Source organism: Phacochoerus africanus, chromosome 5 (assembly GCF_016906955.1).
Source record: "Phacochoerus africanus isolate WHEZ1 chromosome 5, ROS_Pafr_v1, whole genome shotgun sequence".
Classification (NCBI taxonomy): domain Eukaryota; kingdom Metazoa; phylum Chordata; class Mammalia; order Artiodactyla; family Suidae; genus Phacochoerus; species Phacochoerus africanus.
The window spans coordinates 55,730,263-55,754,224 of record NC_062548.1 but is presented as its reverse complement, the minus strand read 5'-3'; the positions used below and the strand labels follow the sequence as shown (position 1 = coordinate 55,754,224).

Genomic DNA, 23,962 nt, shown 5'->3' with positions numbered 1-23,962 from the left:
TAGAATTCCTTTGTCCTCTTCTCATCTCCTCTGTCCATCCTTTTATCAGCCTGTCTTTGCTAACCAGCTGCCTGTTGACCCTCAGGAGTCTTCTCCTGGCACCTCCTGCCATCATGGTAGGACACAGCAGGTAGCCCTGAGCATAACAGGGGATGCTGGGTTTGGGACTCTGGGGCTGCTTACAGAGGGAGTGATGGGGACGAAGAAGGCTGTGCTCTGACCACAGTCCTCTGCTGACTCCCAAGAGTGACACCCCATTTGAATTGAGCTTTGTCAGGGAAGCTGTGAGCAAACCAGGGTGCTCACTCTCTGCCCTGCAGCCACCATGGAACTTCAGAATGGTTCCCTGAGCCTAAAAGGCTGGAGGTGGGATGCAATCAGGGACAGGCATGGGGGAGAGGAGGGATCCTAGCGTCCTACCTTTCTGGAGTTCCTGTCCACAGGGTCAGGAACTGTTCTGGGCACTGGGAGCTTGGAGATAAGCTGGGTGCCTCTGCCCGTCAGGCGATCACTCAATGGTGAGGGGACAGTCATGGGACCCGCTGGTTGTGAGGACAACAAGGTGAATTCAGGATGGCCGGGAAAGGCTTTGCCACAGGAAGCTGCCTCTAATCTGGGAATGATTTTTTCTTTTTTTTCTAGGACCGCACCAGCAGCATATGGAAGTTCTGAGGCTAGGTGTCGAATCAGAGCTGTAGCTACCAGCCTTTGCCACAGCCACAGCAGTGCTGGATCCAAGCTGCGTCTGTAATTTAAACCACAGTTCAATGCCAGATCCTTAACCCACTGAGCAGGGCCAGGGATCGAACCCACATCTTCATGGATACTGGTAGATTTCTTAACCCACCGAGCCACAACAGGAACTCCTGTGAAAGAATGTAGGAAGGTTAAAAATGAGTTGAGACATCTATGCATTTCAAACAGTGCCTGGCACAGAATAAGTACAGAGTGTGTGTTATATTATGACTTAAAAGAAGACATATATATTTGGTCTTTGTCTCTGTTCAGGGCACAGAGCTCATAAAAACCTTTGGAATTTCCTAAGTGCAGGGAGCACTAAATCTACCTTTGTCATGTTAATGAGGTGAACTTTGGAAAACCCTTAGGAATGGGGCTGCTTGCCCTTGGTGGGATCAGCTTTGTGATTAGGGGGTTAGGGCTTTCAGTCTCCCTACCTAACCCCCTATCCCACCTCCAGGAAAGGGAGAGGAGCTGGAAATTGAATTCAGTCAACTGTGGCCAATGATTTAATCACTCTGGCCTATGTAATGAAGCCTCCAAAAAAAGCCCAAGGATCGGGTTTGGAGAACTTGCAGGTTGGTGAGATTCTGGAGAGTGGTGCCCCAGGAGAGGGCCTGGGAACTCCTCACCCCTCCCCCACACTTCCCCACATCCTCCCCTCCCATCTGGCTGTTCCTTTGATAGTAAAGTCCTCTAGTGAGTAAAATGTTTCTCTTTGTTTTGTGAGGTGCTCTAGCAAATCAGTGGAGGCCAAGGAGGGAGTGGTTGGAACCTCTGATCTCCAGCTGGTGGGACAGAAGCACAGACCCGGGCTTGAGAGGACATCAGAAGTGGGGCGAGGAGGCTGCCTCGTGGGGCTGAGCCCTTCACCCATGGCATCTGACTCAGTCTCCAAGTAGATGGTGTCAGAATTGAGTTCATTGCTTGCTGGTGTGAGGAAAAACACGCATGTCAGCGCTGGTGTCAGAGTCAGCCTGTTATTTTTTTATTATTATTTATTTTTTACTTTCTTTGCTTTTTAGGGCCACACATGCAGCATATGGAAGTTCCCAGGCTAGGAGTCGAATCAGAGCCACAACTGCCAGTCCACACCACAGCCACAGCAACGCAGGATCTGAGCCGCATCTGCGACCTGCATCTGCAACCTACACCACAGCTCACAGCAACGCCCAATCCTTAACCCACTGAGCAAGGCCAGGGATCCAACCCACACCCTCATGGTTCCTAGTCGGATTTGTTTCTACTGGGCCACGACAGGAACTTCCAGACTGTTATTAATAGAAGTCTGTTCTAAGCTCCAGAGTGATGCTCACACCCTAAGTGACAGTTTCAGCTTTTCCAAGAGAAGGGCTGTGCACAGACCCAGAACAGACCCTTCCAGGAGGAGTGGTGGGCAATGTTTTCTTTCTTTTTAGCTCCTTATTTACTTTCATTTTTTTGCACATTCCTAGGATAGGAGAGAAGCTGCAGAAGGCCTTTACTTTTAGACGGTTTCCTGGGGCCAAGAGCATAGGGCGATCATTTTTTTGTAAAAGGGGCCAGGAACCCCGACAAGTTGTGTGACTCACCGCTTTTGTGCCTCAGTTTCCTCAGGTGTAAAGTGGGAACGACGGAGTTTCCATTGTGACTCAGCGGGTTACAAACCTAACTAGTAGCCATGAAGATTCAGGTTCAATCCCTGGCCTTGCTGGAGTTAAGAATCCTGCATTGCTGTGGCTGTGGTATAGGCTGACAGCTGTAGCTCTGATTCGACCCTAGCCTGGTAACTTCTATATGCCTTGGGTGTGGCCCTAAAAAGCAAAAAAAAAAAAAAAAAAATTAATGGGAACAATTTGTCTGACCTCAGAGGGTGCTTTTGAGGAGGTTGTGAGGTTAAACGCACAGACACTAGGCACCCAGTAGGTGAGGAATGAATGTCCTGTTGTCCTTCCTGGAGAAGCTTCCATCCAGGAAAGGGAATGTGGTTGGCGTCGGCCGGCCTGGAATGTGGATCAGGCCTTAACCTCAGATAGACACAGCCACGGGCCTCGTTTGGGTGGCTTCAGGTGCATGGGGCGTGAGTGCCAGCCCCTGCAGGGACTCAGCAGGTGCCCCTGAACCAAGAGGCAGCCCTCCAGTCGGCTTCTGACCCCTGACATCAGAACAGGTGTCTGGTGCCCACCCAGCCTGGGACTCGGCATTTTCCTTCAGACCTGACTCCCATCAAGGCCCCTGGGGGTCTGCCTGGTGAACTTCTCCTCAGCCCACATTGCCATTGATGCTGAGGTATGATCCTGGCCATTAGGGGCCTCGGAGTGTGTGTGTGTGTGTGTCTGTGTGTGTGATGCAGCACACACGATAGCTTGGGATGGCACTTGGCCAGGTTGGGGAGTAGGGGGAGGTGGGAGAAATGAGGGGCAGAGAGCAGCCCAGGGTCAGTCCCAGCAAACAGGAATGTTGGAGGGGTCAAAGGTTCACCAAAGAGGAGGCAACTCGGACCCCTAAACTTCCCCAACTGGGAGATACCTTCACCTCAGTGTGTCTGGGATCTCAGCCGTAGGCTCCGATTAACCAGCATTAACTAGCATCCTGGAGCATCTGTTCCTCGGGCCTGTGTTAATGATGCAGAGACGGACTGGGGCAGAGCAGAGGCAAAGAGGGACACTTCCACCGTATGGCCTCATCATTCCTCAAGGTGCATCAGAAACACTGGCTGGCTTCATCTTCTTCTGGTTGAAGAGACAGGATAATTGAAGGCTGAGTGGTCCGGGTGGTTTTCCACCCACCCCCATGCCCTGAGCCACTGATGGGTGGTTAGAACTCACCCCAGTTCAGAAGTAGAAGTAAAAGGAATCCTCATTGGTGCTCAAGCTGTCCTTCCTTTCCAGGAGGCAGCGTTGACCAGCTGTGAACATGATTTTTGGAAAAGACACACTTAAGGGAGAACAGCAAAGTCTTTTTAAGTTTTTAGGAAATAATCAGAATGAGGGCAACAAAGCATAGGTCCTTCAAAGCAGTTTCAACTATGCACTGCGCCCTAACTGGGCGAAGTGCCGGCCATGCAGAAGCAAGCAAGTGTAGTCCTTGACCTAGAGGACCCGCAAGCTATGAGCATCTGACTTGTGTCTTTTCCTTTGTAAATTCCTCTCACTCTGCAAACGTGGACCTGATTATTCCAGTATATTTCCTTATAGCCCTTGCAAGCCATAGAGATTTCCTAGGAGATTACATGCTACATTAATAGAAATCACTGTTTTGGGAGAGAAGCCTTAGACTCCAGACAGCCAGGAGAGTTTCCTAGTTCACTGGTTTTCAAGAACCCCCACCCCCGCCTAAAGAGCATGTCTGCAATGCCAGGTGTGTTGGGCTTTGGGGTGGAAAAAATATGCTCAAGCTCATGTGAGAAACCCCAAGAGCTGCCTGTTTGGAAGAGCTGGTTGACAGCTAGTTTCCCAATGATTATGTAAAATGAACAGTATCCAGCAGAACCAGCTGTGCAAGCCACCCCATCCACGTAATGGGTCAGAGACAGAGCCATTGTTCTGGCTCCAGGCTATGGTTTTGTGTCATTCCCTCCTTCTCTCCAAGGATCAGCTTTGGTCTTCAGTATTAGACCCACAGCAGAGGAGAAAATGGAGAGATCGTGAAATCCAGTTGCTTTATTTTATTTCATTTTTTAGGCCTGCATTCATGGCACATGGAATTCCCAGGCTAGGGGTCTAATTGGAGCTACAGCTGCTGGTCTATGCCACAGCCAGAGCCACTCGGGATCTGAGCTGTGTCTGCAACCTACGCCACAGCTCATGGCAACGCCAGATCCTCGACCCACTGATCCAGGCCAGGGATGGAACCCACATCCTCATGGATCCTAGTCAGATTCATTACTGCTGAGCCACAACATGAAGTCCCCCAACTGCTTTATTTTAAGGTTACGTTCAGTCCTGTTTGTTTGAGCCAGAGTTGCCCTGAGTTTGAATCATTCATTTATTCATTCTTCATTCATGAAAAAAAAAAAACTTACTGAGCAGTACTTCCTGTCAGCAACCACTCTTTCCATTCTAAGGTCATTAGATTGACCTTCTCAGAAGCAGCAAATCACCGAGCACATCTTCAGTGAATTGAAATTTCCTGGTCACAACTGATGTTTGCTTTTATAGTTTAAAAAGTTTGGAGGTTAAATAGCCTGTAAATGACTTTTCCTGGCATGTAGGTGTACTAACGCCAGGTGGTGAAAATTAGTCCTTTGGGCATTTGCTCCGGGATGGTGTGGGGGGCACACATAGACAGAGGGGCCAGGCTGGGACAGTTCCTTGAAAGATCGTGGGTGACCACAGGTGTTGATGGTGGTGATTAGTATTACTTCTGAACTGCCACCTTTGTGATACCTACAGACCTGCAGACCTAAAACGATGGAAAAGAATGTTTCCATCATTTTAGAAATAGGAGTCTAGAGCCTGGGGGAAAACTGGACATAGATACATATTTGGTAGGTAGGTAGCAAAAGCAGCTATGAAATATGGTCTGTCCTCCACCCTACCGTTCTTCAAGCTGAGACTTTTCAAACTTCAAATGGAAAAGTTCCTGAAGGAAACGTCTTTGCTATGCCCTAAACCAATAAAATCCTGCCACTTACACTTCTCTGTATTGAATTTTCCTTTCTTTTCTTTTCTTTTTTTTTTTTGGTCTTTTTTTAGGGCCGCACCCGCTGCAGAGGGAAATTCCCAGGCCAGGGGTCAAATCAGAGCTGCACTTGCCAGCCTACACCACAGCTCACGGCAACACCAGATCCTTAACCCACTGAGCAAGGCCAAGGATCAAACCTGAATCCTCATGGAGACTAGTCGGGTTCGTTACCGTTGAGCCATGGCGGGAACTCCTCTTTGTTAAATGTTCTGATATCTATCTGTTTAGATCATCTTCCTGGCCTCTCTTCCCTGAGGTTATAAGCAACTAATGATCAGGGATGTCAACCCTAAGAGAGGTGGGGACTCCATATTTAATCTCCTGTCCTGAGCTGCAGGTCTTTTTTCCTTTCTTTTAGGAGTATGGTGACAGCTTCCTCCCTTCCATCTTTTACATCACTCTGGGGTGACTGCCAGGTAATTGCTGGTTTTCTTAGTTGGTTTCCTTTAATAGTCAAAGCAAGTGGTTGACAAGGAACTGCCCTATGACAGAGCTTGATGAGCCAGGGCCCTTTCACACAAAATGGAAAAGTAACGGGATCCGTTGTTACTTAATTTCTGTGTAAGGATGATGACCACAGGTTTTTGGTGATATTCTCCGTGCCTTTCTGGCAAAGATCATTTTTACTGAACTGTGTTGTGACTTCAAACTTCCAGTGCTTTTTGTACATGTGTAGAGTCAGTAAATTAGTTTGGCTTTTTCTTTTTAAGGAACTGGGTTTATGGCAAGCTCAAGTAACAAGGGTTAATTTAAAAGAGTCACAAGGCATCCAGGAAGACATAGGTCTTATATTAATCCACTAGGGCTGCCTTAACAAAATACCATAGACTTGGGGGTGTAAACAACAGAAATGGGTTTTCTCACATTCTGGAGGCTGGACTCCGAGATCAAGGTGCCAGCAAGGCTGGTTTTTGGTGAGACCTCTCTTCCTCACAGCCACCTTCTCACCATGTCCTCACAATGGCCTTTCCTCTGTCCACTCCTGGTCTCTCTCCCTTTTCCTTATAAAGATACCAGTCCTGTTGGATTAGGGTCCCACCCTTATGATGTCATTTTAACTTCATTACCTCTTTAAAGACACTTTCTCCAAACCCAGTAACATTCTGCAGCACTGAAGGTTCAGACTTCAACACACAGATATTGAGGAGACACAGTATGGGTCTTTGGCCCATCAAAGACCCCTCACGAACCAGGAATAGGAAGTGCTTTACAAGGGGTCCAACAGAAGCTATAACTAGAGCCAAGCTGGTTTTAACAATTTCAGATCTACTCTTACAGTCAGGATGGACCAGGTTATGCTCTGGTAACAAACATCCCTCCAAACTTCAGTGGCCACAACAGCAAAGGTGTATTTCTTACTTAAACTCTTTGTCTTTCACTGGCCAACAGGGTCCTCTGTTCACAATGGCTGACTCAGGATCTAGGCTTATAGAGCAGCCATCATGTTGGCATTGCCCATCTCTGCCAGAGGGAAGGGGAGACAATTTACAGAAAACGTCACCTCAGCAAACAAATCCCCACCCCATAAGAGACTTCTGCTCAAAATTCATTTAAGCACAAGACTTGGCCAGGGTCTTGGCCAAGGGATAGTCACATGGTCGAGGATGGAAGGGCAGTCCTACCAGGTGCCTTAAGAAAGAGAAATACTGGGGAGTCAGCACTAATAGCTATGATAGTCTTACTCCAGAGCCTCACCATGAATGACCTGGGCCACTTGCTCAGCCCCTGTTGCTTTTTTTTTTTTTTTAATGAAACTTTATATACCTCTTCCCACTCTAGTCAGCTTCCACACGATCTACTCAATCGTCTTATCGTCTTTCCCCTAATTCTTAGTGTTTTTATTCACAGGGTTTTTCTTGGTGCTCAGAACCCATCCTTCTTTATGGTTTCACATCATGTCTTTTTTGGCTTTTTAGGGCCATACCCTCAGCATATGGAGGTTCCCAGTCTAAGGGCTCAATAGGAGGTACAGCTGCTGGTCTCCACCACAGCCACAGCAACGCAGGAGCTAAGCCAGGTCTGTGACCTACACCACAGCTCATGGCAATGCCAGATCCTTAACCCACTGGGCGAGGCCAGGGATCACACCTGCAACCTCATGGTTACTAGTCAGATTCATTTCCACTGCACCACAATGGGAATTCCTCACATCATGTCTTAATCTGCTTCATTATGCTTCTCTATTCATCCATACCTCGTCCATCCTCCCTAAACTCCTCAGAAAATTTGGTTGCTACAGTTCATAACCATGCAGAGGTTTTCATCTCAGGCTATGTCATTGTCCCCAGTCTATGCTACACACTTCTTAAGGGTCTGTCAACTCCTGATCTTGAATGAGAGGTCTCTGGTTGAAAGTCCTATAGTACCCAAGGCTACTTCTCCGATGCTTTGTCATAGATGTTAGCCTTGCATGCTGGGGACTGTCGCAGTCTTGTCTCACGGGGTGGTGGTCACTAAGGATGCAATCAGTTATTGTTAAGGTCTCAGCCATTGTGTCAAAGAAATCCAGGGGATTTAATATTGTAAAGAGGGTTTTGTTTTTTTTCCCCACCCTGGTTCTTAAGAATAGTTAAAAGTCAGAATGTTTAATGAACCTACATGGTTGTAAGTTTATTTTATGTGAAGTGGTGTAATGTTAACCCAAAATGCCCTATAAAAAGTTAAGAATATGAAGAGTGCCAGTGAACATTATGCAAAGTGGTATGGTCTAAAATGAAATCGAGATAGAATTCTAAAAAGTATTCAAATAATTAAGATGAGTGCAGGGAAGGAACAAAAAAATAGGAGGAAAAGAGAAAAGAAGTACTAAAATGGTAGTTCTAAATCCAACCATAACAATAATGATATTAAATCTTAGTAGACTAAACACTCTAATTAAAAGGCAGAGATTATCAGAGTTGATTATATTCTGTTTGTGGGAAACACAACATAATTACAAAGATGTGGATAATTAGAAAGTAAATGGCTGCAAAACATTCTATCAGGCATATAGTAGACCCAGCATAAGAATGCTGGTGTGGCTGTATTAATGTCAGTTAAAATAGACATAAAGGTAGAAAAATTTACAAAGATAAAGAGGGATGTTTCATAATAACAAAAAAAAGAGTCAGTTCATCAAGAACACCTAATATGTACACGTGTGTATGCATCCAATAATAGGGCCTTGAAGGAACAATTGACAAATTTAAAGTAAGGAAATGACATTTTCACAATCCCAGCAGGAGTTTTAATACCTTTCTTTTAGAAAATGATAGAACCAGTAGGCAAAATATTAGCAAGACGTTGAGGAACTCAACACTATCAATCACCCCATCCTAATTAGTATTTATAAAACACTGTGTGCATTGACTATAAATCATACATTCCTTTCAAGTATGTCATACACCATGTTCTCCAAAACTGACCACATATTTGACCATAAAAGAAGCCTCAATAAATGTGGAAGGCTTGCTACCAGGGTATGTTCTCTGCCCACAACAGAATTACATTAAAAATAAATTGCATCAAGATATCTAGGAATATCTCAATACAGTGATTTAAATAGCACACTCCTATATAATCCATGATTCAAACAAGAAATTACAAAGGATATTATAAAATACATGTAACAAATGATCATGAAAATACAACATATCAAAATTCATGGGGTGCAATTAAAAATGTATTAGAGGAAAATTTATAGCTTTAAGTGCCTATAGTAAAGAGTTTAAAGTTCTAAAATCAATTGCATAGGTTCTGTCCGAAGAAACTAGAAAAAGTAGAGCAAGGCAAATATAAAGTAAAAGCAAAGCAATGGTAAACCTAATAAATGACAAATAAAACAACAAATTATAAGAGATAAGACACCTTATTTGTATCTTAAGGAAGAATCAACACTTATTCTTCATAAACCCTTTCAAAAATAGGAGTGATCATTTTCCAACTCACATTTGAGGCCAGCTTTACCCTGATACCCAAAGCAGGTAAAGATACAGCCAAAAAAAAAAAAAAATACAGACCAATATTTATCATGAATATAGACTAAAATATACTTAAAATATTAGCAAATAAAATTCAACAATATATCGGAGTTCCCGTCATGGCGCAGTGGTTAACGAATCCGACTAGGAACCATGAGGTTGCGGGTTCGGTCCCTGCCCTTGCTCAGTGGGTTAACGATCCGGCGTTGCCGTGAGCTGTGGTGTAGGTTGCAGACGCGGTTTGGATCCTGCGTTGCTGTGGCTCTGGCGTAGGCCGGTGGCTACAGCTCCGATTCAACCCCTAGCCTGGGAACCTCTATGTGCCGCGGGAGCGGCCCAAGAAATAGCAACAACAACAACAACAACAACAACAACAAAAAGACAAAAAGAAAAAAAAATTCAACAATATATGAAAGGACAATAAGTCATGACCATGTAAGTTATATCCCAGAAGTACAAGTTTCTTTAACATTGGGAAAAATCTGTAAATGCAATTCTCCATATAAGTGGGATAAATGATTGTGACAATAGATGCAGAAAGCCATTTGATAAAATTCAACACCCATTTATGATAAAAATCCCTAGCAAGAAACATAAGAAATTTCTTCAGCCTGATAAAGGGGATTTATGAAACACCTACAGCTAACATCATATTTCAGGGTTAAATATCAAACCCTTCTAAGATCAGGGGTAAGGCAACACATCGCTCTAAACATTCCTATTTATTAGGCAAGCAGAAAAAAGCATAAATTTAAGATCACCAAGGAAATAGCATATATGTCTCTATTTGTGGATGACATGATGGTTACTGTAGAAAATCCTAAGAAAATCTACAAGACAACTACTAGAATTAATAAGTAAAGTTAACAAGGTTGTAGGCTATAAGGTTAATATACAAAAGTCAATAGCACTTTAATATATTAGGGGCAAACACCTTTCAATATTAGTGGCAAAAGGAAATGTTAAAATTCCATTTATAAGTACTGTCAAAACAAAAGTACTTAGGGAGTTCCCTGTTGGCTAAGGGGGTTAAGGACCTAGTGTGTCACTGCTGTGGCTCTGATTACTGCTCTGGTGTGGGTTTGATACTTGGCCTGGGAATTTCTGCATGCCATAAGTGCAAAAAAAAAAAGTACTTAGAAAAAAGATCAACAAAGTTGTGTGTTGTGCAAGACCATTTCACCAAATATTATGGAACATTGCTGACAGGAATTAAAAGACCTAAATAATATCATGTTTGTTAACAGAAGACTCAGTTTTGTTAAGAGGTCAGTTTTTCTCCCAATCGATCTATCTGTAGATTCAGTAAATTCCCAAAATCAGGAGATCATTTTTTTTTTTTGGTAGAAATAATATCAACAATCTGATCCCAAAATCTGGTTGGAGATAACATAGAATACATAAGGCAATTTTTTTAAAGCTCAAGGATAGAAGACATTTGGAGACTTGCTTTAAGATCACAGTAATTACAGTAAAGAAGCAAAATTACTTGAAGTTCCTGCCATGGTGCAGTGGGTTAAGAATCCTATGGAGGCGAGGGTTCAATCCCTAGCCTGGTGCAGTAGGTTAAAAGATCAGGCGTTGCACTGTAGGTCACAGCTGTGGCTCAGATTCAGTCCCTGCCCTGGGAACTTCCATATGCTGTGGGTGTGGCCATAAAAAAAAGGAAACAAAAATTACAATATTGATTAGAAATAGATATGATATTGTGGAACAGAATAGAGTCTGAAACAGATTTATACATATGGTCAGTCAATTTTTGGCAAAAGAACCAAGGCAGTTCAATGCAGCTGAAATAACTGGATTTCCTTGTGGGAAAATATGCAAATTACCCCTTACCTCAAACCAAATTCAAAAATTACCACAAAATGTTTTATAGACTATATGTAAAAGCTAAGAATATAAATCTCCTGGAAGAAAACATAGGAGACAAATCTTTATGATGTTAGAGTAGGCAAAGGACAGAAAAAAGCACACACAACAAAAGGAAAAAAGTGGTAAATTGGTTCTTATTGAAAGGAAAAAAATTGCTTTTCAAAACATGCTGTAAAGTAAACTAAAAGCAAGCCACAGATGGGGTGAAAGTATTCAACATGCATGTATAAAAGACATCTAGCACATCTAAAAAAACCCCTATAAATCAAAAACAAAATTCAAAAAAGAATAAAATATATAAACAGATCTATCATAAAAGATGGCATATGTATATAGAGAGAGTTTCTGTTGTGGCTCACCAGGTTAAGGACCCAATGTTTCCGTGAGGTTGCAAGTTCAATCATTGAGTTAAGGATCCAGCAAAGCCTCAAGCTGCAGCATAGGTTGTAGATGCAGCTCATATGTGGTGTTGCTGTGGCTGTGGTGTAGGCAGGCAGCTGGAGCTCAGATTGCACCCTTGGCCCAGGAACTTCCATATGCTGCAAGTGTAGCCATAAAAGGGGGTGGGGGGGGCAGAAGGATGATATATAAGTAGTTAATAAGCTTGAAAAAATATGCTCAACATTTTTAGTAACCAGGGACATGTCAGTTAAAATCATGGATGAAATACTACTATGCATGCCCATTGGAGTAGCTGGAGTTGGCAGAATGTGGAACAACTGGAAATCTCATACAGTTCTGTCAGAAATGGAAGATGATTCAGTCACTTTGGAAAACAGTTTGCTGGTTGCTGTTGACTGAAGTCTGTGCCCCCTTGCCATTCATATGGTGAAATCTACTCCCCAGTGTGCTGGTATATAGAGGTGCTGCCTTTGGGTGATGATTAGGTCGTGAGGGTGGAGCCCTCATGAATGCAATTAGCACCCTCATAAAGGAGACCCCAGAGAGCTCCCTCGCTGCTTTCACCTCATGAGAACACAGCTAAGAACTGGGCTCTCACTCAACTCTGAGTCTGCCAGTCCCTTGATTTTGGACATACCAGCCATCAGAATCATGAGAGATAAGCTTTTGTTGTTTATTAGCCATCTAGTCTATGGTGTTTGGTCATAGCAGCCTGTATAGACTAAGACAGTAGTTTCTTACATTTGTAACTTGTATCTACTGTGCTGCCCTGCTGTTCCACTGCTACATGTCCAAGAGAAATGAAAACATAGTATGTGCAAAAGGCTTGCACATGAGTGTACTTAATAGCAATGTTCCAAGAGCAAAGCCCGGGTGGTGGGTGGAAGCAAAGAACAAATGTCCTGGAACAGCTGAATGGAAGGACAAATTGTACTTTAGTTGTATAGTGGAATACTACTTAGTAATCAAAAGGAGTGGTTAGGATTTCCTGTCATGCCTCAGTGTTAATGAGCCCAACTAGTTCGATCCCTAGCCTTGCTCAGAGTTAAGGATCCGGCGTAGCCATGAACCATGGTGTAGGTCACAAATGTGGCTTGGATCCTGGGTTGCTGTGGCTGTCATGTAGGTCAGCAGCTACAGCTCCAATTCAACTCCTAGCCTGGGAACCTCTGTATGCCGTGGGTGCAACCCTAAAAAGACAAAAATACACAAAAAAAAAAGAAAAAAAAAAGAGTGATCAAAAGATCAAAAGGACCATTATCCCTGTGACTAAAGCTAAATTAAAGAATCCAGGAGTTTTCATTGTGGCTCAGGGGTAAGCAACCCAACTAGTATCCATGAGGATGCAGGTTTGATCCCTGGCCTTGCTCAGTGGGTTAAGGATCTGGTGTTGCCATGAGCTGTGGTGTGGGTTACAGACTCGGCATTGCTGTGGCTGTGATGTAGGCTGGCAGCTCCAGCTCCAGCTTGACCTCTAGCCTGGGAACCTCCATATGCCTCAGGTGCAGCCATAGAAAGGCAAAAAAAAGGAAGCCAGATGCAAGAGCCACACTTTATCATTCAATTTGTATAAAATAAAAATTAATCTATGGTGACAACAATGAAAGAGTGTTTTCCTGGTGTCAAGGTTAAAGGGAGGATGGACTTTAAAAAAGAAATGAAGAGAGTTTCTGGGTTTGTAGAATTGTTCTAGATTATTTTATTGGTGTATTTTATGGGTATATGCAATGGCCAGAATTCATTCATTGAATTATCTTACAGAAATCATTACATCTTATATGAACCATTCCTCAATAAAATTGATAAAGAAAAAATACCAGTGCATTTGAAATCTCCACCTCTGCTGAGCCCTGGTTGGTGGGCTGATGTCTTTTGTCATTATTCTGTGTGTTGAAAGGCTTTGAAAACTTTTACAGTGGATCCATAAAGGGTTACAGGTACCATGATCTTGGGAGGTTGGTGAGCTTGTTAAGGGAAACAGAAAAGGATAATTTCCTGAGACTTCTCTGAACTGTTGTGGTGTTTTTTTGTTTGTTTGTTTGTTTAATCACTTCTGACACCAAAAGAGTGGGTGTTTTTCCCCATACCATCTAGATCTCTCCAGTTACCAACTTGATGTTCTATGATTTAATTCCATTCCGATTCTAACTCCCCGGAATTAGCGCAACCCCCCACCCCGGCCCGGGAATTAAGGGCTCAGTCCCACAGACTGCCTACACTGCACACACCGATTGCAAGACTGGGCCTCGAATACTTCTGACTGGCTGGCTGTAAAGTTGGGGTTTCCCGCAAACCCCTCCTCGGGTTTGATCATTTGCTAGGATGACTCACAGACTGCTTTTTCTCTTCAGGAAAGCAGTTCCGTTTTCTACCCAGCTCATAGGAAAGGATGCAACTCAGGAACAGCCAAATGAAGGGGATGCCTAGGGCAGGGTGTGTGGGGAAATGTGCAGCACTTCTGTGCCCTCTTCAGGTGTTCTACCCTCCCAGCAACAACCTGGAAGCGTTCTGAACCCTGTTGGCAGGACTGATTAAATTCTTGGCCATTGGTTATTGAAATCAATCTCTAGCCCTTTTCCCCTCCCCTGAGGTTCGAGAGTGGGAATGAAAGTTACAGCCCTTTAATCCCGTGGTTGGTTCCTTTGGTAACCATTCCACCTCCAGAAGCTACCTGGGACCCAGGCAACTTCTAATTAGCGTGAACTCAAGTGTGGTTGAAAAGGGTTCCTTACAAATGAGCAAAGATGCTCCTCTCATCCTTATCACTTAGGAAATAACAAGGTTTTTAGGAACTCCATGCCAGATACTGGGGGAAAGGACTATATGTATATACTATATACTATATACTATATATATACACATAATATATACTATCTAATAATAGATATATATTATAATACACAATATATGTTAATATATATTATTATATAATTAATAATATATAATGTATACTATCTAATAATAGATATTAATTATATAATAATATATATTAACTATACTGTGTATATATATATACACACACAGATGTATAATATATAATAATATAATTATAATTATAATAATATAATAATATATATTAACAACACTGTATATGTAATATCCCACAGTCAGTGAAGAGGGTGAATCTATCTTGTTTTCCATTAGTGGCATGGGCATATTTGAGGTTTAGCATTGGCTGAGTTTTCCTTTCCAGTCTGTAAAAAAGGCACACATATGATGGTTGTGATTTGAAATAAATCCAAAGAAAATCTTTCACAACTGTAATGACATCCAGAGCCATGTCATTTGAAAAATAAGAATTGTTTTTTCATGTAGCCAATGGATCGTGTCTGTAGATGTAGTCTTAATTTGATGTACCACTTTAGCCTCTGAAACTGCCAGGGGCTCTTCCTGGTGGACAGGGACTTTCCGAGACAAAGTGGCTACTTATAATCTAGAGATCTATGCAAAACTTTTTGTTTGTGGTGACAACATGCAAATCTTGGAGTCTCAATCATATTCCCTGGGTTTCCTCTGGGCTTGAGAGTCAAATAAATTCCCAGGTCCTAATTAAACTCATCCACACCTGCCCTTTGGGGGTTTTGTGTGGCATCTGGCTCATCTTAGTCCCACTCCCTGGAACTTGAGCACAACTCCAAAGGTACAGCACCCAAGGCTTCTAAGATCCATTTGTGAGTTGCTCCAAGGTCAGGCAGAAGGTGACATTGAGCTCAACAAACTCACTGAGTTGAGATGTAACCCCTGAGTTTCTTTTGGATTCGTCTTGAAACCATCATTCACAATTTTCTTTCAAACACTTGGCCAAGGTTTTCTTGGATCATGGCTTCGCTTTGCTTAAATAAAATAGACCAGTATAATAACAGTTTTGGAAAATACGACTGATACACAATCAGGCGGATAGATATTGTCCGGGTCGTCCATGGATCAGATGCACAGAGGGCATTAGATGTGTGATACATTTATAGGGGACACTCTTGTGAGAGAAAATGGAGAGGGAGTTGAGGGAGAGGGGGGAGCAGTGACCCCAGGGGAAGGAGTAGGATGGAGGGAAACTTGGGTGCCTTTCTAAGACAGTTTATCAAGCCCATCAGGAGTCCTCAGGTTCAGAACCCCATCAGAGGAGTCCCACACCTTCCAGGAGTGGACCTGCCTTAGCGTCCCTGCCACCCAGGTCCTTGGTGGATGGCAGCAGCACATGAAAATCAAGGTGCAGCAGAAGATTGCTGTTTCACCCACTGCAGTTGGAGATTGAGGCTCCCCACTACCACAAATGGAGAGGTAGATGAAAGACGCCAGGTAGGTATAGGTAGATAGGTAGGTAGTTTGATGGATGGATAGATAGATGGATAGATAGAAAGATAGATAATAGATACATAGATAGATAGGTAGGCTCGCTTGTTCTGCTTCCATCACTAAAGAGAGTAAATGAAATGAAGGGGTCTTTGTTTTATTTTTTTATTTATTATTTATTTATTTATTTATTTTTGCCTTTTCTAGGGCCGCTTCAGTGGCATATGGAGGTTCTCAGGCCAGGGGTCCAATCGGAGCTGTAGCGGCCGGCCTATACCACAGCCACAGCAATGCCAGATCCGAGCCATGTCTGCGACCTACATCACAACTCAGGGCAACGCTGGATCCCCAAACCACAAACAAGGCCAGGGATCGAACCCTCAACCTGTGTTTCCTAGTCGGATTTGTTAACCACTGAGCCACGACAGGAACTCTGAAGGGGTCTTTGTTTTAAATGCACCCTGAGTGCTTATGATCATGAACATGAACAAGATATAGCAACATAGGAAGTGTTCACAGGCAATGGTTCATTGCCAACTTCTCTGTGGGGAAATAGCAGTCTTTTTTTTTTTTTAACATGTTAAAGATTAATTTCTTACTAAAGTATAATTGATTTACATTGTTGTGCCAATTTCTGCTGTACAGCAAAGTGACCTAGTCACACACACACACGTAGATCTATATATATGTATGTATACATACATTCTTTTTCTCATATTTTCTTCCATCTATCTAGGAGATTGGATATAGTTCCCTGTGCTACACAGTAGCATCTCATTGCTTATCCATTCTAAATGTAGCAGTTTGCATCTTCTAACCCCAAACTCCCAGTCCATCCCATTGCTTCCCCCTCCCCCTTGGCAACCACAAGTCTGCTTTCCATGTTTGTGAGTCTGGGAAACAGCAATTCTTTAATCACAGAGGTGATGTCACAGGGAGTCAGCAGAGGCCATGCCCTGAGCAGACCTGGAGGGGCCAGAACTGGGAAGGGGACTGGGGAAGAAATGGCCATGTCTGTCTGTAGGGTGCAGGTGTCAGCATGAACTCAAGGCAGCTAGCAGTCCGGGTAAGCCCTGGGGGTGAAGCCAAAGCCAAAGGCACGATCCAAAGCCTGCCAGGCATCCTGAAGAACAGAGGGGCCACTGAGTATCTCCATGAGGAAAGATGAATTGGGAAAAGAAGGGTCAGAGTGGAGCAGGAGGCAGAGTGGGAGTGATGCCCAGAGGGGAGGTAAGAGCAGAGTGCGAGGGGAGGGAACCAATGCTGGTGCCAGAGTAGCCACAGGACCCCTGTGGTTCTTCGGGACACAGAATATACTCATTCACAAGATTTCCTTGAGTTTCAGCTTCTGCTCCTGCTCTCCTGTTTTCTTGGTTTAGGCAAAAGCTGATAGGCATGTGCGGTGGTTTAGTAGAACCCTTCAGAGCCTGACAGTCTCAAAGGTCTCCTGCCCACATCTCTCTTCACCTGTTTATGCATCTCATTAACCATGTGGCAGCTGCCACTTGTCACAAGTTCAGTCCAAACTCTGGGTTACCAAGTGACCTGAAGTAGTGATAAACAGATCATTATGGCTTCTTAAAACTGTGAAAAGAAGCAGAGAACTAGTCGGAAAATGGGGAGTCTGCATCACAGGGACTAGAGTTGTGCGGAGAGTTCCACTGAGATGATGCCTATAGGAGGCATGCAGGTGGTTTCAGTCAAGAAAGAGAAACCACACCGTAAGTTAAACAGAGAAACTTTAACACCAAAACTGCTAACTATAGGAGCTCCCATCATGCCTCAATGGGTTACAAATTCAATCAGTATCCATGAGGATGTAGGTTCAATCCCTGGCCCCCATTAGTGGGTTAAGGAAACAGTGTTGCCGTGAGCTGTGGTGTAGGTCACAGACACAGCTAGAATCCCCCGTTGCTCTGGCTGTGGCTGTGGTGTCACCCGGCAGCTGCAGGTCTGATTCAACCCCTAGGCCGGAACTTCCCTATGCCACAGGTGTGGCCCTAAAAAAGAAAAAAAATTATTAACTATAATAAAGAAATAGTGTACTTACTGCTGACAGGTGACCCTCGAAGGACAAACTTGGAACCGGTTTCCATCTCGCTGGAGAAGGTGAGCTGGGCCACCGAAGGCCTGGGCTCAACAAGGGACAGAGGGCCTGGAGAGGAGCAGGCTGCATGGCCGGGGTCACAGAGGGACCCCTGGCCACAGATGTGGCTGCACCAGGGCCAGGCTGGGGCTTTGTGTCCTGTGTCAAGAGGTCTGTGAACAGGTCATGGATCAAGCAGAGGCTGTCAATTTGCCAAGGAATCTTGGGCAGCCCTTCCAGCCCTGGCATGTTCCACAGGAAGTCCTCACAGCCTCCTGCTGCCTCTCAGCCCTCCCACTGAAGTTGCAGGAAGCCCCTTCCCCCCTGCAGTGCCTCCTCAGCGCCCTCTACAGACACGGGTTAACATGTGCTCCCTTTAAAGGAGAAATAAAGGAATTTCCGTGTTTATTACGGAGGCTGTTGGGAAGGGTGCAGTGGGAGCCAGAGGACATCAATTGATAATGACACACAGAGAGCTTAACAAAGAGACTGGCACATCGCAGATGCTCAGTGATTGAAAGCCGTGAATAGTACGCTTCTTACTCAGGGAAACTGAACACATTTGAATTATTCGGAACGCATCTAAAAGTCAGACTGGAGTTCCCATCCTGGCTCAGAGGGAACGAATCTGACTAGCATTCATGAGGACACAGGTTTGATCCCTGGCCTTGCTCAGTGGTGTAGGTTGTAGACAAGGCTTGGATCCTGCGTTGCTGTGACTGTGGTGTAGGTCGGCAGCTACAGCTCTGATTGGACCCCTAGCCTGGGAACCTCCATATGCTTTGGGTGCGGGCCTAAAACAGACCCCCCAAAAATAAATAAATAATAAAACTCAGGCTGCGAGGTTTATCCTTCTTGCCATGAAATTTATTGTGATGCATTATTTAATGAGATACCAAGTTAAGAATTTGTGTGTCAATTGTCTCATTTCTAATTCATGTTCATTTTCTTTTGTTTTGTCTTTTTCTAGGTCTTATATAATATCTTAATTGCCTTCACAAAGATGCATAAATTTGAAGACATAGAGCCTGTGGACATTTTGGCCGGATGTGCCCGATTCATTTTTGTGGGGCTCGGGGGAGTGTTTTTCGGTGTCATTTTTGGATTCATTTCTGCGTTTATCACGCGTTTCACCCAGAACATCTCTGCGATTGAACCCCTCATTGTCTTCATGTTCAGCTACTTGTCCTACTTAGTGGCGGAGACGCTCTATCTATCTGGCATCCTGGCGTGAGTACAAGCCCAGGGCCAATTCTCATCCAATCAAAGAGAAGCTCAGACCCCACATTGTGGACCAGCATCAGGGAAAGGCCTGACTTGTAACTCTAATCCTCAAAAGTGTTGCAGGATTCGGTGGTTTTTGGTAAACTCTGATTTGGGTCCTTTGCCAAACAAATGTTCCTTCCAGTACTTTGCATGTCCTCTGTTCCAATGATTTGCCTGAGGACAGCGTAGCCATTACAAGGTCAATTTATTATGCTCAGAAATGCTGGCGCAGGGCAGAGCCTGGGGAAGGCCGAGGGGAAAATCTCTCCTCAGTCCTTATTTCTTTTTCCTTGAAAAATGCATTATTTTGAAGTTAAAGGGAGGTATGCCATGAGCTACTGTCATTCCTGGGCTCTGCCTTCTGCTATTTCCTTCAACTCACATGACAGTTCCATAATGGCTCAGTGTCTAATGAAACTGGAGAGATGGGATAAGAACAGAAATGCAGGTGTTTTTTCTTCTTAGTGAAAATATTTTTGAAATGTTTATCCTCTTGTAGATCTTGGAATGCTGCTTATTATAGCTAATCATGTTGCTTTCTTTATGACAGTATTCTCATACTGGGTGGGATTTTATTTATTTATAGAAAAAATATGTGTGTTGATTAAATACAGTGGCAGAAAGTCTAGGCACGCATCCTTTCCCCTCCTTAAAAGTGAGTCAACTACTAAGACAAGGCAAAGGCCCTGTGTTTTCCTTCCAGACTTGCTAAGTAGCTCTAGAACAAAACACATTTTTTTTGGGGGGGGGGATCTTTTCAGGGCTGCACCTGTGGGGTATGGAAGTTCCCAGGCTAGGGGTCGAATCAGAGCTGCATCTGCGACCGACACCACAGCTCACAGCAATGTGTTTCCTTAACCCACCGAGTGAGGCCAGGGATTGAACCCGCCTCCTCCGTGGATACCAGTCGGGTGCTTAACCCCACTGAGCCACAACAGGAACTCGTAGAACAAAGCACTTTAAATGAAGAACTTCTCACTAACTTTTTGTAGGAAACATTGCAATACAAGGATCTGTGCTGAATTAGTCTTTCTAGGTAACCTCACTGGATTTATTTTGAGGTAAGGCAAGTAAGAAGTAGGGCTCACCAAGCTCTTGACGGAGAGGGCAAGACAGAAACAGCCCTGCTTCCGGCTCCTGCATGAACTGTGCACCTTCTTGTTGTGTGGAAAGCATGCCACCTGCCCCACCATCCTCCACTTGTGCAGACCCTTTAGGGGGAGCCAGGAAAGGAGGAAAGAAAACTGGGAGCAATCTGTGACCAGAGAGGGGAATGGAGAAGATGTCTCTCTGGATCAAAGCAGATTTGTGTATCTGCACCATCCCCACGAGGAAGGGTCACTGAAGGTGGAGGGAGGGACTTGTGGCTTCTCTCTGAGACTCTGGTTCTTTTGCAGAATCACAGCCTGTGCGGTGACCATGAAAAAGTATGTGGAAGAAAACGTGTCCCAGACATCCTACACAACCATCAAGTATTTCATGAAGATGCTGAGCAGCGTCAGCGAGACCCTCATCTTCATCTTCATGGGCGTGTCCACCGTGGGAAAGAACCATGAGTGGCACTGGGCCTTCATCTGCTTCACCCTGGCCTTCTGCCAGATCTGGAGGGCCATCAGTAAGACACAGCAGGGACTGCAGAGTCCTACCTGCTTCTTTTTTTATTTTTTTCTTATTCCTTCCTGCAAGGTTAAAGCATAAGCTATGAGGTGATGATAACTGGTTTTACTGGTTAGGGGGATTTTGCACCTTGTGGTGACCAGGAATGTTCCCTGTTTGCTTCCTCAGTCAGTTCAAAATAATTACTGGCTGATATGTTTCTGCGCTGAGGCAAGGCTGGAATGGAGGCACGTTTTTTTTTTTTTTTTTTTTGTCTTTGTTGTTTTTGTTGTTGTTGTTGCTATTTCTTGGGCCGCTCCCGCGGCATATGGAGGTCCCCAGGCTAGGGGTTGAATCGGAGCTGTAGCCACTGGCCTACGCCAGAGCCACAGCAACTCGGGATCCGAGCCGCGTCTGCAACCTACACCACAGCTCACGGCAACGCCGGATCGTTAACCCACTGAGCAAGGGCAAGGACAGAACCCGCAACCTCATGGTTCCTGGTTGCATTCGTTAACCACTGCGCCAGGACGGGAACTCCTGGAGGCACGTTTTTTAATGGAAGCACTTCCACATCTAAACATTTACATATAATTCAGTACATTTATCTCTCACTCTTCACTTCTTTGCTGGTTTGTAGACGCTTGCACCTTAAATCAGATATAGGTGGGCTTTCTTTTACACTTTTGTTGTGGGAAAAGTGAGATCTCAAAAACTATAGCCTGTGTAAGGCGAGTTCTGTTAGAAACTTATTTCCTAGGAGTTCCTGTTGTGCATCAGTGGTTAACGAACCCCACTGGTATTCCTGAGGATATAGGTTCGATCCCTGGCTTTGCTCAGTGGGTTAAGGATCCGGCGTTGCCATGAGCTATAGTGTAAAATCCCACATGGCTATTTCTGTGGCATAGGCTGGCAGCTGTAGTTCTGACTTGACCCCTAGCCTTGGAACCTCGATATGCTGCAGGTGTGGCCCTAAAAAGCAAAAAAAAAAAGAAAAGAAAAAGAAAAAAAAGAAATGACTCTCCTAAATAATAGAGGTGACTTTAGTCAAAGGCTGAGGGAGACATATAGAAACAAAGGAAGTGAATCTATAGTTTTGAAAAGTGCTTAGTATTAATTAGTGAGGACAGCTCCACAATATAACTATTGTCCCCCATATAAAATATGCCTAATTTAACAACATGAGATATCTTGACTAGTAGCTTATGATTTATCTTGTACATTTATGTTTCTGGAGCTGAAAAGAACACTCAGTACTAAACAAGATATGATTACCTTTTAATTAGAAATGATTATATTTGTAAATGATTTTGATCAATATTTGAAGCATGACCAATATTTCTTTTTACATGACTTTCATCAGTCTGTCCATGCCAATTACTCAAAGAGAAATTAGGAGAAATGGCTGAGAACTCAACTTGAACATATCCGTTCTAAGTTTAAAACAGTTTTTAGGACCTCAGAAAGAATAACAAGAATAGAGAAACATTAAAAATATTCATAAAATCGAGGCGCCATCAGTACCCCCTCCCTCCACCCCCACCCCTCCTGCCCCTAGCCAGGCCAGCAGTTGGGGTTTTGCAGGAATGGGGGGCAGGAGAGGGAGAACGCCCAAAAACAAGCCACCAGGAGATCCTGCTGCTCCTCCTTCCAGCCCCAAGCCTCCCTCCCCATTCCATTTAGTTGAACCCTTGCTTTAACTGTGAGGGCTCCTAGCAGGGCTGAGCTGGGCACTCCGGAGTAGCTGTCTATTTGCAGAGGTGGGCACAGTCGGTTCTTGCCTGACTTGTCTTGAAGTTGCATAGTACATAAAACCCCAATTTTCCTTCCATAAAAAAAAAAATCATAAAATTAACTCTGAGTGTATGTGCCTTTTGGGTCTCCAGGAGAGAAAAGAATTAAAGATTCTGTGATATACATTTATCATTTCCTATCAAGTCCTCTCATTATTACTAACTAGCTATTTGACTTTGGGCAGATGGTTAACTACTCAAAGTCTTCTTCCCAACCACTAAACAGTGGGTGTAGACAATGTTCTTGAGTCCATTTCAGCTCTAGTACTGCAGGGATCTCCAGGGGCATAGAATTAATGTCAAGAGAAGTATCACCTCAGAGCTTCAGCCCATCCAACAAGAATGGAAACCATCTGGGAGATTAATGCTCAGCATGGTTGCCCCTTGGTGACCATCCATCCAGCTCCTCCACTTTCTATCCCAGGGTGATGATGGAACAGTCCCCAAGGAATGACTTGGCCACATCACAGTGAAGGACAGAGCCAGGCGTCAGAGTCCAGCTCTCCTACTCCCAGCCTGACTCACCAGAGCTAAGAATAGTCCACAGTCAGGAAGGCTTGGAACATATAAGGTTGTGCTTTGTGTTATTTATAGCTATGACATTTATTAAACCTTCCCTCCACCTACCGAGGTAAATACCGTCACTACCTCCAGAGAGCAGGCGAGGAGACTGGGTACATGAAGAGGTCCCAATGACCAGCCTGCCTGAGGTCCCATGATGAGCCTGTGGAGGAGCTGTGACAACAAAACAAAATGAAGAAAAATTAAATTCTACTGTCTCCTGCACCACCAGTGTCCCTCTCAGCACAGGATGCTTGCCGTGACATTTGTGGCATTAGAAGTCCCGTGAGGGTATTGAGAGCTTATTGTTCTTCAGGGTAATCTCTCCTTCACTTAGAGCTTTAGTGAAGGGACCTTTCCCACCAGGAAGCACTGCAATGGTGGCAGCTCAACCATGCAGGCCACTTGGGGATGGGAAACCAATGTGGCACAAAACACCTCCATGTTATCTTTCTTTTTCTTAATTTTTTTTTTTTTTTTTTGCTTTTTAGGGCCACACCCACAGCATATGGAAGTTCCCAGTGCCGAATAGGAGCTGCAGCTACCAGCCTACACCACAGCCACAGCAACACTGGATCCTTAACCCACTGAGTGAAGCCAGGGATCGAACCTGCGTCCTCATGGGTACTAGTCAGATTCAATTCCACTGTGCCACAACAGGAGCTCCAGTACGTATTTTCAACCAACTCTCCCACCTTCCAGTTGCTGACAGCCAGAAGCCCCCCTTGGGC

General features: G+C 44.3%; 1 protein-coding gene across 1 annotated transcript in view; it reads left to right on the top strand.

Moving 5' to 3' along the window:
* SLC9A4 (solute carrier family 9 member A4) overlaps positions 1–23,962 on the top strand; it is a 61,440-nt gene that overhangs the window by 11,704 nt on the left and 25,774 nt on the right. Inside the window, exons 3-4 of the mRNA XM_047781332.1 lie at positions 18,986–19,245; positions 20,679–20,896. Coding sequence (XP_047637288.1) covers positions 18,986–19,245; positions 20,679–20,896 — 478 coding nt within the window. The remainder of the gene's footprint in view (positions 1–18,985; positions 19,246–20,678; positions 20,897–23,962) is intronic.